Raw genomic sequence first — 16,499 nt, forward strand, 5'->3', positions numbered from 1 at the left:
TTAAGTGTAATCTGTGCCAAGTATGATCTAACTTAGTCCTAGATAAGTTTAGCCTGGCTTAGGCACTAAACATGCCATAGTGCAAAGTTATTAGTTTTTTCTTCCCACCTGTTTTTTCAGATGATCATATTGCTCCTAAAATACTAAAGCATAATTTAATTTATAAGGACATCTACTAAAATTTTCTTAAAGATCATGTTTACTCGAATTATACTTTATAATAAAGAATAGATATAGAATCTTAGAATTTTCAACGTTCTAATTTGCTTTATTTATATGTATATATATATATATATATAAACAACATGTAAAACCTCATTCGCTCGTGGACTAGAGAAAATTAGGGTAAAAGGAGAAAATAAAATACTAATAGGTATGGCTAAGAAGTATTAGTTGAAGATAAAAAATATATAGTAGAAATTTATTAAGGGTGTTTGGACGTGTCCATTATCCAGTTCAACCAAGGCCATCCATGTTCTAGGACTCTATACCTATTATTTATTAATGAAATATTCATCAAATCAAGACAAATATTATGAAGGAAAGAATTAACTTTAAAAGGACCTTCCAAATTAAGTCTTTTAAAACAAATTAAATAGGTATCTCATCAATAATTTTATTACCAAAGTACTCTTGATCCAATATTATTGTAGCAGATACCAATATCTATTACAATGTGTAAAAGTTAACAGATAGTTGCTATAACGTGTAGAAACTAGCAATCAGTTACTACACGTTGTAATAGCTACCTGCTTGCTTCTACACAGTCAATCATGATCAAATAATATTCGTTTAAAATGAAATGTGTGTCATGAAGTTCTCTTAGCTTGATTTGCTCATTGAAGTGTTGTTTTAATTAAACTATCACTTTTTAATAAATAAAATCAATATAAAATAATGATACTATTTGTAGAAGCTAGCAGTCAACTGCTACATCTTGTTGCAGCCACCTGCTAGCTTTTACATAGTCGATCTTAATTAAATAATATTCATTTGAAATGTAATAGATGTCATAGAATTCTTATTTTATTCATTGAAATATTATTTTAATTAAATTATCGCTCAACAATAAATAAAATCAACATAAGAGGATATTATTATAGAAGATAACAACTAACTGTTATATGTTGTAACAATTACATACTAACTTCTGATCGTGAAAATTTATTTAAAATATAGTGGGCGTTATGAAATTCTCTTAGTTTGTTTTTTTAATTGAAATATTATTTTAATTAGATTATTACTTTCCAATAAACAAAATCAATATGTAATAATCATATTATTATAGGAATTAGTAACCAGTTGTACGTTATAGTTCACAGCCAATTGCTACACATGGTATAAACTTGTAGCCCGGTGCTATAATCTAAATGCCTAGGAATATTTCAAGTAATTTACATTAAATGGGATGGACTTTAATTGGAAAAAGGATCCTTTTGATTTTTGCCCAAATTATTTTCAAAACGTATATATTAGAATATAATAAAATTATTAAAAAGACTAACATCGCAAGCGTTTGTAGTCCAACGGTTAGGATAATTGCCTTCCAAGCAATAGACCCGGGTTCGACTCCCGGCAGACGCATTTTTCTGAGGGCTTTTTATTTATAGTTTTAGTTTTTTATTTTCAATTTCCTTTTCACCTCAAACGAGTTCGTTGGTAATCACTTGGCATATACGCTTATCTTTAGGTATTCGATCCCGTCATAATCTAGCACGCTTAAATTTTCCCAGGGCTTGCAGGCGAACGAAATGAAAATACTGCACCAATAGTTTATCTGGCTCAATTAGATTGACCCAATCAGTTCAGTTGCCCAGCTTAATTGGACCTGATGATCTGCCCACTTGCTTTGATAAGCTTATCTAGCCTGTTTAACTTAAGCTTCAACTCAGTGGATATATTTAACGTGACTTCTTTAGGCTTGACTTGGAGATTTCACTCTAATCAGATTACTTCATTTGACTAATTTATCTATCATTTGCCTCCAATATGGAAATATTATCTCATCGACACAATTATATTAAACTACTATACTTTATATTTTTAACAATAAATCAAATATCAGAGTGGCGCAGCGGAAGCGTGGTGGGCCCATAACCCACAGGTCCCAGGATCGAAACCTGGCTCTGATAGATTTTCGAGCTTTTTTTTCCTTAATTCAACAATCCGGTCCATACGAATATTTGGGCTTGTGGCTTGCATCCGATTATAGCTACCGGGCTTAATTCGAGATGGGCTTAACAATCAAATCCTTTTTTAAAAAAATATTTTTATTTTTATTTCCCAAAAACATGGAACTATTTTCTTTTATAATTTTATATCCATTCTAAAAAAAATAATAATTCCCCCAGCGAAAATAAGGTTAACAAACATGCTCTTAGCTGCCTCCCCTTCTCCATTCGTCCTGTTCCTCTCTCACAAGCGAACCCTCCCCGTCGCCGTCCGAATGGCCGCCTCCAATGCCGAGGCCATCCCTTCTCCTTCATCTCGTCCTCCTCCCAAAATATTGGACTCGCATCTCCACGTATGGGCGTCTCCCAAAGAGGTAAATCCCCCCATGCCTTTGAATTGAAAGGTGCTTTCTTTCGACGCTGATGATTCCTCCTTGGCATGTAGGCTGCAGAGAATTACCCTTATTTTCCTGGCCAGGAGCCATCCGTCCCTGGGGACGCTGATTTCTTGCTCAAGGTACTTGGATTTTTTTGGATAGGAGTTTCAAATAATCTCTGGGGTTAAGGAAGTCGGTTTGAAGCAATAAGAGGCGAAGAATTTAGCTGACCTAAGTTGGAGTTCTGTTTTAGGTTTGCATGACGGGTTGTGTGCCTGACATTTGCCGTATGAATCTATGGTCTTTCGCCGACTATGTTGGACGTTTGAGATTTGGTCTTTTAGAATTTTATTGCTGGAGATCAGTCATTCCTGTATTGTTCCAAACTCAAACAATCTAACTGTCTCATATTATCTATTTATCCTTGTGCACATTATTGGAATTATTGATCCAGTGTCATGGTCGATAATTGGCGGTATAATAGCATTTTATGCATTATTAAAAGGAACTGTATTTTGTTGATACTTGTTTGATACTTTGCCTAATAGTAGTGTATCGTTGTTATCTTCACATTCCAATTTTTTCACAGTTAGATTTGCTATATATTCAGTAAAAGAACTATTTGTAATACTTGTTTAGGACCCCCAACCTACCAGTAATCGTGAGTTTACTGATACGTTACTTTTTTTTGTTCGAGAATGATTGTATATCACATTGTGGAGCAATTTATTGAATATACTCTTCATCTTTGCTAAGAATAAAGTGATAGAAGGAAGAACTACCATTTCTTACACTACCATCTGGTGGTCAGACTCCAAGTTGTCTTGCTGCAATCAATCATATGTGATTTGTTGTAACTTATTTAATGCTCTTAAATGAAAAAAAAAATCCCTGACATATTTGCCTTTTCTTCCAGTGCATGTCAGAGGCAGGAGTTGATGGTGCCCTTATTGTGCAACCAATAAACCATATGTTTGATCATTCTTTAGTAACTAGGTTGTATTTTTTTTTTGCTTTATATGCAACACAAACAAACTAGTATTCTACTTTGTGCATTCATTTGATGAAGTGCAGTTATGTAAACGTTAGGTTAAGATTTTTGGATCAGGAAAAAAGTTTATTTTCTTTTGTATTTTAATGCAATAGTGTTTTGAGGCGTCATCCATCCAAATTTGTTGGTTGCTGCCTTGCAAATCCTGCAGATGATGGATCTGGGATTAGACAACTTGAGGATCTAGTACTGAAGGTTTTTTACTATAGGCTAGTGATTTAATACATGGAGTTGTTAACATTAATCGGTTAATCTAACACTCATTCTCATCTTCAAGGATGGATACCGAGCTGTTCGATTCAATCCATATTTGTGGCCTCCTGGTCAAAAGGTATTCCATTATCATTTTTGTTCTTTTACTTTCTTGAATCACATTTTATCTTTCAACTACTGCACAATAACATCACACTTGCCATATTTATGATTGCAATATTTTGTAAATATGCTGATTACTCCTTTTTGTTGCACATATACTAATTGTCTACGTCTGAACAGATGACAAATGAAATTGGTAAAGCATTGTTCTCTAAAGCTGGCGAACTAGGAGTTCCAGTTGGATTTATGTGTATGAAGGTAGATCAATATTTGGTATACGACAATCCTGAGATCAAAATATGCCTTCATTCATTATTAGTTCCCCCCTTAATCCTGTGCTAATGACAAAAAAATGCAACATATATTTGTTTCTATTTCTATAGTACTATATACAAGAGTTATTTGTCTCATATCAAACATATCATTAGTCAAAAACTAATTAGTCATAGCAGTCCTTGTTAAGTACCAATTCTGTGCCTTCTGCAGGGTCTTAGCCTACACATATCAGAAATAGAGGAGCTCTGTGAAAGTTACTCTTCAACAGTTGTACTTCTTGACCATATGGGTTTCTGCAAACCTCCATTGTAAGCTAACGTGCCAGATGTGCTCTATAGTAATATTGCGCTTATAGCTGTTCTAACTGTTTATTATTCTACCAGAACTGATGAGGAACGCTATGCGCTCTCTTCGTTGCTAAAGCTGTCCAGATTTCCACAGGTAATTGGTTTATTTTTTTCTGCCTTAGTACATGTTCAAGGAAAGCTTGTATCTTCTTGTACCTGGCCACTCAGTCACGATTTTGCTGACTTTGTTGTAATGTATTGGGTGTGTTGATGATTTTCATGCATTATTTATGGAAATAGCCAGCATTCTTTTGACTAATATGATATAGTTCAAGTAGGATAATATAATCCATGCAAGTTAAAACTTTATAATTGTTATACTAGCCAACCAATGTCCTGTCATTGTTTGCACACAAAGGAGTAATAGAAGCTGCTCAATCCAAAGTAAACAATTGTTAAGTTTTATGGAGACTTTCATCTTGCACCAGTGTGGTTTTCTTGCTTTCTAATATACAAGGATCTATATCTAATCCAAAAAATTGCAATGTATTCTGATAATTTGAAGGACTTTCATTTATGAAAAGTTATTTTAATTCAAACATATTACTAGTAAAGAAAATTAGATAAGAAAACCATATTTATAGTGATATTTCTGTACCATATTATTTTATGACTTTGAACTTGCATTGTCGTAAATACACTGAGATAGATGAGTTTTTCACCCATCAAATTATTAGACCTGCAACCAAAGTTTATATTTAAACTTCAGATAATTATAGTTTAACTCAATTAAATGTTCATCATTCTGTTTCCTTTCTTTGTTGGTTTGGGATCTGTCAGAGTCTGTGTTACTCTCTGCTTACAGAAATGTTTGGGTTGAATAGGTTTATGTGAAATTTAGTGCACTTTTCCGTCTATCAAGAAACCAGTATCCATATGAAGACACTAGAGACATTCTTTCTAAAGTTATCTCCAGCTTTGGGGCTAACCATGTCATGTGGGGAAGGTACTTGTTCAAAGTTTTTTCTGTGAGTTGATAACTGCAACTCTTCATCAAAAATAAGATCATTAATTCTCTTGGCACTCTAATATCTGATAATTATACGAGAAGGCTAATGTTTTTTATGCTTCAAAATGATCAGACATTTCACATCATTTGCTGGTGATTATATCTGAGTATTTCATGTTGATGTTATGAAAAAGGCTAAGACCTTACAATTGATGAGTCTTATGATGCAGTGACTTCCCATTTGTTGTCAAGGAGTGTGGTTATAGAGAGGCAAAGGAAGCTGTCTCTCTCATAGCAAACCGTATACCCTTGTCATCGGCCGATATGGAATGGATTATGGGTAGGACGCTTGGGCAACTCTTTCACCGTTAATGGCAAGCTTAAACTATTTTAGTTTTTGTATTTGGCATATTTTTAATGCAGATAAGAGTTCCTATCACACAACAAAAGAAAGTGTCCAGTGTAGTGTTTTAAAAACTCTTTATGGTTCTAAACAAAAGATTTGTTTACTAATATAAGTGGACTCGGTGTTCAAACTAATTGTTTGAATTGGATGACAGTGATCATGCACTTTTGCCAATGTTCTGCACAACATCATGCCAAATATTGCAGTTTATTCTGATATCTATCTCTTTCTACCACCCATTTTAAAGATAGCAATAGAAGTGCACATTTCAATTACAAATCACTTGGATAGTTTATGCAAAACATTTAGTTACAAGTAAAGCACATGGCGGAATTAACTAGAACAGCAACGATGGAGGATCATGCCGCGAGTCACTATGCGGGGACAGCAAAACTCGGCTCCCGCCAACTTGGTGGATCCATAACCAAACACGGGTCTGATTTCTCAAAGTCAGCGACCTGCGAAACAGGAATTCTGTGAGTTGCAACTTACAAATACAGTTTATACCTTGGAGCAGGACCGAAATCACAGACAAGCAATGAGTTCAACCTTTTGTCCACAGCTAGGGCAGTAATGGTACTTGTGCCACAAGCAGTCCATGGATGGGCAAAGGAAGCAAACTCCCAGCATAAATGGCATCATGCAACCAACAGCAGCTGCCAGGCTCGGTTTTGATCTGTGCCAAATCAAATAAGAGTTTGTGACTTAATTCAACGCCTTATAAACTATTTACGTGTAATGAATGGATCACAATTCATAAGTTCATACTAACATTGAAGGCAAGAAATGGGGAAAAACAATAGCTAAGACACCACAGCTTCTCAAATTTACTTAAATTCATTGTCAAGGCATACTCCGCACGTTGCTAGTTTACATACAAATTGAGAATGAAACCATAATCAAAAGAATGAGAAGATAACTACGACTGCCTCTCTTATTTTGCTAGTCTTTGATAATCTTTGTGCTTATCTAGCTTGATTAGCTTGATTGAGGTGTTCAACGTTGGTTTATATTGATTTTTATATAACTATATAATTGGAACATCCATCTTTGAAATAAGATCCAGTATCAAACTCCAGCAAATGCAATCCTTCACTAGTTCTTGTTTCTTTTGCTAAATCAAAATTACCAAGACTGTTCAAAATAAAAGGATGAAACTAAACTGCAAAGTATGCATACTTCCTTCTATATATTAACTTCCAAGTGTATGAATAGCTCTACATTTATTTAACCTCGACAAGACGCATCTAATGGCCAAAAGGCATAATTTGGGCTTACATTAAACAGTTTGGATTCAGGCTCTTCAGCTAGGAAAACCAGTGAGTAGAAACATGCCGACTGATTTAAACGTGACATAAAGAGAATATATACTGAAAAAAATATAGTTAGTCTGTCATCTAAATGAAAAGAAGAGGAAATCAGTAAAATATATAACAGATTTTTACCGTAGCTAAATTTTATAAATATCCAAATCATGTACCCAATTTTTAAAATGATCAAATCATGTACCCTATACCCATTTTACCCCTCTCATTTACACCCGTGCTACAGTATAGCAGTAAAATGGGTATAAGATAGGTGATTTGGTCATGCCTAAGCAACCCCATTTGAGATCAACCCTCAATTAACATGTATGTATGTTAATTCTATGAAGTTCTACATTGATTATCATGTTAACTAGAGTTATCTTGGATATCACTACCGCTACCTTTCAACTCTGTTTAACTCAACTAGTTTAATCAAAAAATCTCAATCGATAGATATGAATTGGTTAAAATTTCAAGCACAAAGAAGATAATAGATGTATCTCTATATTCTTGTTTAAGGATAAATGGTGGATCAAATCAACGATGTCCCATTAACAAGGATTTGTCAAAAATCAAGATCACTTGATTCATGGATATCAACCATCAGTGACACAGAAAATATGCCTGGAGTAAAACTTTCTTATTGTTTTAAACAACGCCGCAAGAGACAAATTTCAAGGATAGGATGAAGAAAAAGATTGCTATATGAACCCTAGAAACAAGATAGAAAGAAATTCAAAATTTAAATCAAATTCAACCTCGTCATCGGCCTTCATTTACTGTGATCTGGTCCAGAGAGGGGTGTCATCATTGAACTTGCGATCAAACCGATCGTATATAAACAATTTTACTTTTTAAAATTAAAAGAACCCTAAATGAAGGGCAAAGCTTCACTTCCTAGATCGTTGATCAATGAAAATTCTAATTTGCAGACAATATTCCATAAAGCATCAAATCTCGGCACTCTCCTCAATCTTAAATCTCTTACCTGTTCGATGCTATCAGAAACCACCACAAAAACCATTCGGATCGACAAACAGGAACTGACAGAACCAAGAGGGAAAAAGTACGATCTTAATAGTAGAAGAGGGATCAAGGTACTAGGCAAAGGAGAATCGAAACCTGATGGTAGTGAGGCCGGAGGACCCGCAATAAACACACTGGAAGGGTGCAGGCGTGTCTCGGAACATCGTCTGCTGTAAGGGAATCCCTTTCGGGTCGCCGTATACCGCATTGGGCGGGATCATCCCCGCCTGGTAAGGGTTCTGACCCACGTAATACACCTGCGGCGGAGGTGGTGGCGGTGGCGGAGGCTGCGACGGCGGAGGGCCATAAGCGTAGCCGTAGGGCACGCCCAGCGCCGGATCTTCTTCCTTTCCTTTCGTCGCCATCGCCTCTCCTCTTCCCTTTCTCTGGCGATGGATCGCGATTTATCGTGCTACCCGACGTTGACTGGGCGACTCGTCGGAAAGCGTGTTTCTTTTACAAAAACATCCCCCATATTTGCAATATCACATGTGGGAGGTTTCGGGTCAACATTTATATTGACTTGGAATTCAAACATCAACCACTCTAAAATTATTATTATTATTATTATTATTATTATTATTATTAAAATAAACTATTTTTTTAAAGAAAATTGAGACGGATCATTAATCGGTGGGCATATTTTCCTATTTAATGGAAAAAAAATTAATAAAGAAAAAAATCCAATAACTTCAAACATGACAGATTCAATAAATCTCAATTTTTTTTAATTCAATCAAACAATTTTTTGTTTTTGTTTTTTTTGTTTTTATATTAGAAGTATGAATAACAATAGATGAAAATATTTTTAATGGAAAATAAAATAATTTTACATTATCATTTTATTTAAATAAATTTATTTATATTAAATCACAAGTGATGGCAAAACCACATACGCCATTAGGGGGTCAAAAAATAATCCGACCAATTCAATTCAGAGACTATCTAGAAAAAATTAGATTTGTCGGGGATTTTTAGATTTGAGTCAAGTTTGGGTTAAAGGATTTTCGGGTAGAGATTTTTTAGTCGGACCCGAATTTAAATTTAAGTGTTTTTTTTGTGTTAAATTAAATTTATTTTAAAAAGTAAGATAGTTTTATATATATCAATATCATATTATGATAAAATATTAAGATAAAAATAAAAAAATTATAGAAAAAATAATTAAAAAATATTTTAATCGGGTTAATCAAATTAGGTTCAAATTGGTAAATTTCAGATTTAGGAGTTTCAGATTTGAATCATCCAGAGAAAAAATTTATATAAATTTTTTCATCCCGATCTAAATCTGATCGAATCCATTTCAATTGACACTCAGGTCATGATATTATAAAACATTCAAATTGTTACCCAGATATCCATGGTTTAAATCATAGTTACGATATATTTGTAGGAATTTTTTTAAAAAATGAATAATATAATCAAAAGATACTTAATTTTTAAATTGATCGTCGCATGCGTTTCTTAATTTATCAATGATGATTGATATGAAAAGTTCAATATCCCAATCTCTTTTATTACTGTAAGAAGGTGAAGTCATCACGTTAATAATTTTTTTTAGAGTGACCTAATATATATTGGAACAGATAAATTATGAAAATTATTTATCCTAGCAGGTCCTTTATATGAGAAGATAAAGCATCCTGTGAAATATTTTCGTATCCGTGGAATTGATTCGAAAATTTATTATAATAAATATAGATATTAATTGTTGTCAATTCGTGGGAGTGTCACGTCTCTTTTATTGAATACATCCAAAATTTCAAACGCAGGAGGAGGTATTCCGCGGATTAGGTCAAGTTTTAAAATAATAATAAAATAAGGATAAAAATTAGAGGGGATTCATCGAATCTTCATATATTTTTTTCCCAAATAAATCAAAAAGAACATCTTAATTTATTTTAAGAATATTTTACTTTTAACATTAATGTACCCAGTATAGCTACTATTATAAGGTAACCAGATCCGATTTAAGACATAGGGCATTTTTTAAGACATCCGTAATGCGTTAATATTTTTTTTATGTTTTTTTTAAATCCATAAATATTAACACGTTTTTGAACTGAACGCGTTAATGTTATAGTAATAATAAAAGTAGACCATGTTAACATTAACGTTTCACATTAACGCCATTGCATAAGCAGTTAAGGTCTATCTAAGGTCCTAATAAAATCAGGGAGCATTATTCTTAACACTTACAGCCGCCAATATTAACGTCGCCGTTGAATATGAATTAATGAATTCGTTATATCGGCACCCTTGTCCATGTTAAAAAATGTCATGCTATTTCGATTACAATCCAATTCTTAATTAATTCATGGGCAGATTAAACTTCCCATTTACCCCTTCCACATTAATTGCATTCCCCAATTTTGTATGAAATTCTATTCTAGAAGTACGTATTTATTTATTATTACTATGTTCATTTTGTAATTACGCAACACTAGCCAATTTAATTATATATCTTATTTTATAAGACAATCCAAAGTTTTCTTTTTAATATCTTTAAAAAAATTCCCAGTCATCTATCATACTTTTCTCTTTCTCATCAATACTCCGCACCCTTTTCTTTCCTTATCAGCAATTCCATAAGTTTTTATATTGTCAGACTGAGACAGCTCCCTTTTCCTCTCTTGCCTGTAATATTTCTTCATGAATTTTTTACCCACAGCTCCCTTTATAAAATACTAATGACCATATGTATTATGTAGCTTTAAAATTAATAAAGACTTATTCACTTTCAACAATATCTAAAAAAATAAATAATATAACAATTTTATTCATTGAAACAAAAATTATTAAAACTTGAATATAAAATTTTAATTAATAATTTTACACTAGAAAACTAACTTTTATATAAAAAATCTATTTTTTAAAATTAATATTTTATTTTAAAAAAATATTTATACTTTGTCCAAATGAAAAAGGTTAAGAAAAAAATGTTAATTTTTTTATAAAAATATTAAAGGCCTAAATTTTCGTTTTACTAGGGTCTTACTAACAACTATTAATTACTTTATTATACCAGCTATTTAGTCATTTTTATACTTATTCTAAAGTAATTTTGATAAATTTAAATAATTAATTATTTTAATATAATATAATTCAAAATTTAAAAATTTAATATTAATTAATTAATAATTTCTACCACTATTTTAAAGTGATATCGGTAAAGGTTAAATAATTTTAATCAAATTGATAAAAAAACAGTATTTTAATACAATAGTTTAAAACTTAAGATTTTAAATTTTAAAGTTTAGTTATAACTGATTTAACAATTTGATAACTTTAAAATAATTTAAATAAAATTTAAATAATTTTGATTAATAAGTATTATAATAATATTTTATATATGATAATATTTATTTAAAAATAAATAATTTTTCATGTACAGTAACAGTAGCCTTTGAAAGTAAAAGTACTTTTAAAAAGTAAGTATTTTTTTTAAAGGAGTGTTCACGTGACGATTTGATAAATCGAAACTGCGCTTATTTATTTTTATCTATAAATAAATAAAAATATTAAAATTTAAATTTAAATAGAAATGAATATTCCTAAAATAGCAAGTGCATATAAATTATGTTGAAAATGTATCAAATAACTAAATCAGAATGAAGATTAACCCGTTGAAACTGCTAAATTATTTGTATTTATTAAAAAAAATCGAAAGCCTCTTGCAACGGAAATTTATCAATGCGCATCTCTATTTAGAAAATTCTTAAATCACGTAGGTAGAATGACGAAGGATACATTGAAACTTTCCTATTTTATCCCATCGTCAATAATAGCTTTCCACACGTCTATTTCATATACATATGTAGACCCGACCCGGGTTGGGTCTGGCCTGGACCCGGCCCAGGCCGATAACCGGGTCAACAGACCGGTTGTCCGTTGATCTGATCTACCGGGCCAAACAGAACCGGCCTGGCCAGTTACTGGACCGGTTCCGATCGATTCTTTGGTGCAAAATCGACGGACCATCGGTTCGGTCCGTCAGTTCAACCATTTTATTTTATTTTTTAAACAGCTTGAACCGCCAATTAACCGACGGTTCCTATCTGGTGGAACTGCTTGTTAACCGGTGGTTCCTAGCCGTTGGGGGAAAGTGGGGGTTTTTTTTTGGTATTTTTTCAACGATTAAAATCATTTAATCGTTTTTTGATCAATGACTATGATTTAGTGTCCGTTACTATTAAAACTCTATAAATAGAGAACTCATTTTATCATTTTCACACACTTCTTCTCTACTCTTTTCAATTTTGTATTCTCTACGCGCTTTCGTTTTCAATTTTCAATTACAATGGAAGGAGGCCGCGAAGGTGCATCATCTCGAGCTCATAAGGGAAAGGAAATAATGAATCTGTGAGAGAAGGACCCCAACATTCAATCCACCGATGATGAGATCGAGCATCTTCCGAATCCAACACCCGAAATACAAGGAAGTGCCGATGCAATTACTTCTAAGGTTCGGGAACTTCCTCCTCTAAAATCTTCTATTTTCACTAAACATTTTGAGAAGATCACTCTTCAGTTGGGAGAAATTCGTGCAAAATGTAAGCACTACAATGCTTCCTACAAATTTCAAGTCGGCGGTGGCTATGGGACATTGAAACGACATGTAGAAACGAAGCACCCGACGAAATATGGACTAGACTATTCTCAAACACAATTATCAAGATTTTCTTCAACTAGCGGTAGTACCGATTCTGGTTTATTTTTATATTCAGATAATAAATTAAGAAAACTATTAATTAAATTTATTTCCGTAGAACATCTTTCTTTTAGTTTTGGATCTAAATGTACATTTGAATATTTTTTGTAAAGAATCTCTTAATCCATGTGCTAAATGTGTTCCTAAAACTACACTTACTTGTATAATTAAAAAATTACTAAAATAAAGAAAAAAAGAATTTAATTGATGAAATTAATAAATTAGATAATAAAGTTTATTTATGTTCTAATATTTGGAGTGATGTGACTTGCCATTGGATCGATAATTCTTGAAACCTCCAAAAAGATTGTTAGCTTATATAGAGTTTTTGATGAATGTTCATAACATCACACAATTATTATGTTTAATTTTAGAAGAATATGACTTAACTCATAAAATATTTTCAATATCATTAAATAATACTAGTTCCAATACCGCTTGTATAGATGATCTAAAATTTGTTTGTCACCCTATTATTGCCAGTTTATTTTTTCATATTTATTATGTATGCCATGTTTAAAATTTATGTGTTTAAGATGTATTAAAAATTTTAGAAAGTTATATTAAACCAATTAGAATTATAATTTCTTATTTATGGCCTCATCCATCTATATGAAATAATGGGGTAAGTTTTGTAAAACTAATAGAACGAAACTTAAAAAATTTTCATGTGATGTATCAACACGTTGGAATTCAACATACCAATTATTACAAAATTCATTTGAATATAAAAAATTATTATGTTCATTTTTTGTATAAAATATTAATACTAATATATAATTTATTTTCACAACAATAGAATATTTGTAGTAGTATTTGTGAAATTTTAAAAGTATTTAATGATACAACCGAACAACTTTCCAGTGTTTATTATCCCATCGCTCAATTAGTTTTTAGAAATTTTTTCTAATATAGTATTAGTTTTAAATGAGCATATTAATAATGAATCTTTATCCCCTTATATTTTAGCTATGAAAAAGAAATGGGAAAAATATTTTTATTTTATTCCTGAAATTTATTTAATTACATTTGTTTTAGATCCTAGATTTAAATTAGAAATTTTATAAGAAATGTTAACTTTATATTATAACACTTTAATTCCAATTAAAGATCTTTCTTCTCCTGATTCAGTTAATATTATATATAATGTTAGAATTTATTTATACGATATTTATGTTGGATCGAATAGGTGTGATAGGAGGGGGGGAGGGGAGTGAATATCGTGCTTTTAAAACTTTTCTTTTACTCGTTAAAAATAAAATCATGCAGTGGAAATATAAAGAACAGTTCGGTTACTTGGTTCGGAACCTGGGTCGACTCCTACTCCAAGGCCCGCGATCCTTGACCGCACCGATGAGCAATCCACTAATACTCTTTTTTCCGAAAACCTCGGAAAGAAGCAGTGTGTACAATATGCAAGATAGTAACACCCTACGATCTTGTAAGATTTTAAGTACAATGCAAGCTTTTCTAAAATAAAATATACCGACAAAGATTTACGATGAAACTTGGTCGGCCCTTTTGGATGGAGCAGCTTGCAAGTCGTAGACCAGTAGCAGAAGCTTGCACAGAGATGATTTTTGAAGTAGGACAGCGTTGTACTCAGCCTTAGACCTCGATCACTCTTTTATAAGAATCATCAATGTTCGATCGACCGATCCCTGGGCTCGATCTACCGAACCAGCTCCCTTCCTTCCTAGCTGAGATTCGTTGCTTATTCGATCTTCGGTAATTAATGATCATTAAGGGTTCGGTCGACCGATCCCTCGGTTCGGTCGACCAAACAGGCTCTTTCCCTGCTCGTCGAGATTTGCCGAGATTCGCATTTATTGTGCCTTTAATGATTAATAGTTCGGTCGACCGATCCTTTGGTTCAGTTGACCGATCAGTGTAATTTCCTTCTATTTTTTATCGTTACTAATTAAATTGACTGTGCTAAGTCACCCTGGTTCGGTCAACCAATCCCTACATTCGGTTGACCGATCAGGTCATAACCTGCTAAACAGTATTAGACAAAGTATCCTGCAAAACAAAGGTTAGCACAGTAATATATAATGCATGAGTAATATTAGACAGTAGAACCTGTCTTGATCTCAACTTAATTGGAAACATTTCCGATTTTTTCAGTTGGATCAGCGACCTTAAGTTGTTCCCTTCAGGAATACGACCTCACTGTCGCTCCTCCAGTTGCTTACCTCAACTTACCTGCCAAACATTGGTCCTCCAGACTTGTTTGGACTTTCTCTGCTCAGTGTTTGATCACCTGATCCACTAAGGCCTTTCCTGCAATACTACATTAGCCAGCAACAATAATAGTAATACAGAATACTATGGTAAAACTAAACCTAGAATCACCAAGATTCGCTGGTCTGATCGATCGCGCGCGATCGATCGGAAACCATCCGATTAACCTTGCTTGGAGTTCACTCCTCCAAGACTTCTCACTATCTAAGGTTATCTCCCCTTAGGATTTTCACTATCTGGCTTCACTTACCAGAACCTAAGGTTACCCCCTAGGGTTTTCTCCACCTGACTTCACTCACCAAGATTCAGTATTCGGCTACCCAGGGATCAGGTCCTCCAGACCTATCCACCTGACTTCCATGATCTACCGAGATTTTCCTTGCCTTAGTATTCGGCTTGTTGGTACAATCGACCTCTAGGGTTTCGATGTTTGACAATATGACCAAGGGTTGACCCAAACAGGACTTGATGTTTGGGAGAGAGAGAGAGAGAAGTCTAGTCAGGACTAGATGAGTAACAAAGGTAAGTCTTAATCAAAGGTTAGGCAAAGTGGAAGTCCCGGTGAGTGAAGCCGGACCCTAGTGAGTGAAGCTAGGTGGTGGAAGTCCCGGTGAGTGAAGTCGGGTCCTACTAAGTGAAGCTAGGTGGAGGAAGTTCTAGTGAGTGAAGTCAGGCCCTAGTGAGTGAAGCTAGGTGAAGGAAGTCCTGGTGAGTGAAGTCAGACAATGGAAGTCCTAGTGAGTGAAGTTAGGCAACCCTAGGGAGGTAACCCTAGGTTATACTTGAATTCTGTTAACATTGTTTTTATCTATTGTGCTAACTCAGTGTTGCAGGGAAGTTCAGTTAAGTCGACGGGCTGACCAGGTAGCTGACACGAATTCTAGACGGGTCGAAGGGCTGACCGAACGTCTGGCCGGTAAGTTAAGGTAAGTCACTGGAGGGGAGTGACTGTGAGGATGCATTCCCGGGAAGGGAACATTAGGAGTTGATCCAACTTAGATTCATTTCGGAAATCTAAGTTGAGATCGTAACTAGATTCCGGTCTCGAGGAGACGGAATCTAATTACTGCTTTTAATTACTATTATAACTGTATTATGCTAACACTTTATTTTGCAGGGTAGTTTTGCATTTTTACCTCGGACTAATGTTTTTGCAGGTTGCTGAAATAACAAAGGTCCGGGCTGTCACGCCCCCAAAGGAGTCCCTGTCCGAAGAAATTTCGACAGCATCTCCCCTGTACGGGTGACAATCTGAAGCATTACTACATACAAAATATACCTCAGCCACACTCGGCTCAAATATATATACAAAATAGAAA

General features: G+C 33.6%; 2 protein-coding genes and 2 non-coding genes across 4 annotated transcripts; 3 read left to right on the top strand and 1 right to left on the bottom strand.

Moving 5' to 3' along the window:
• Window positions 1-1,512: 1,512 nt before the first annotated feature.
• On the top strand, window positions 1,513-1,584 carry TRNAG-UCC. The gene has a single exon. It is a non-coding gene; the product is annotated as a tRNA-Gly (tRNA).
• A 476-nt stretch (window positions 1,585-2,060) lies between these two features.
• Window positions 2,061-2,132, top strand: TRNAM-CAU. The gene has a single exon. It is a non-coding gene; the product is annotated as a tRNA-Met (tRNA).
• Window positions 2,133-2,350: 218 nt separating this feature from the next.
• LOC122022692 (2-pyrone-4,6-dicarboxylate hydrolase-like) lies at window positions 2,351-6,026 on the top strand. Its single transcript, XM_042580754.1, has 10 exons — window positions 2,351-2,545; window positions 2,617-2,688; window positions 3,465-3,544; window positions 3,695-3,794; window positions 3,877-3,930; window positions 4,095-4,172; window positions 4,401-4,498; window positions 4,574-4,631; window positions 5,362-5,483; window positions 5,717-6,026. The coding sequence occupies exons 1-10, from the start codon at window positions 2,372-2,374 to the stop codon at window positions 5,856-5,858; spliced, it is 978 nt and encodes a 325-aa protein (XP_042436688.1). The 5' UTR covers window positions 2,351-2,371; the 3' UTR covers window positions 5,859-6,026.
• Window positions 6,027-6,083: 57 nt separating this feature from the next.
• Window positions 6,084-8,631, bottom strand: LOC122022696 (GSH-induced LITAF domain protein-like). The gene is made up of 3 exons (XM_042580768.1): window positions 8,322-8,631; window positions 6,442-6,568; window positions 6,084-6,350 (listed from the first exon to the last, which is right to left on the bottom strand). The coding sequence occupies exons 1-3, from the start codon at window positions 8,588-8,590 to the stop codon at window positions 6,267-6,269; spliced, it is 480 nt and encodes a 159-aa protein (XP_042436702.1). The 5' UTR covers window positions 8,591-8,631; the 3' UTR covers window positions 6,084-6,266.
• Between the last annotated feature and the right edge of the window lie 7,868 nt (window positions 8,632-16,499).

Source organism: Zingiber officinale, chromosome 1A (genome assembly GCF_018446385.1).
Source record: "Zingiber officinale cultivar Zhangliang chromosome 1A, Zo_v1.1, whole genome shotgun sequence".
Lineage (NCBI taxonomy): Eukaryota > Viridiplantae > Streptophyta > Magnoliopsida > Zingiberales > Zingiberaceae > Zingiber > Zingiber officinale.

Bases quoted from the DNA above. Each gene is read 5' to 3' on its own strand.
- LOC122022696 (XM_042580768.1), bottom strand. From the start codon at position 8,590: ATGGCGACGAAAGGAAAGGAAGAAGATCCGGCGCTGGGCGTGCCCTAC. The intron at 6,569-8,321 runs GTTTCGATTCTC...GATTTGGCACAG, and splicing joins TCCGGCCTCACTACCATCAG to ATCAAAACCGAGCCTGGCAG. The intron at 6,351-6,441 runs GTTGAACTCATT...CCTGTTTCGCAG, and splicing joins GCCCTAGCTGTGGACAAAAG to GTCGCTGACTTTGAGAAATC.
- LOC122022692 (XM_042580754.1), top strand. From the start codon at position 2,372: ATGCTCTTAGCTGCCTCCCCTTCTCCATTCGTCCTGTTCCTCTCTCAC. The intron at 3,795-3,876 runs GTTTTTTACTAT...CTCATCTTCAAG, and splicing joins TTGAGGATCTAGTACTGAAG to GATGGATACCGAGCTGTTCG. The intron at 4,499-4,573 runs GTAAGCTAACGT...TTATTCTACCAG, and splicing joins GGTTTCTGCAAACCTCCATT to AACTGATGAGGAACGCTATG.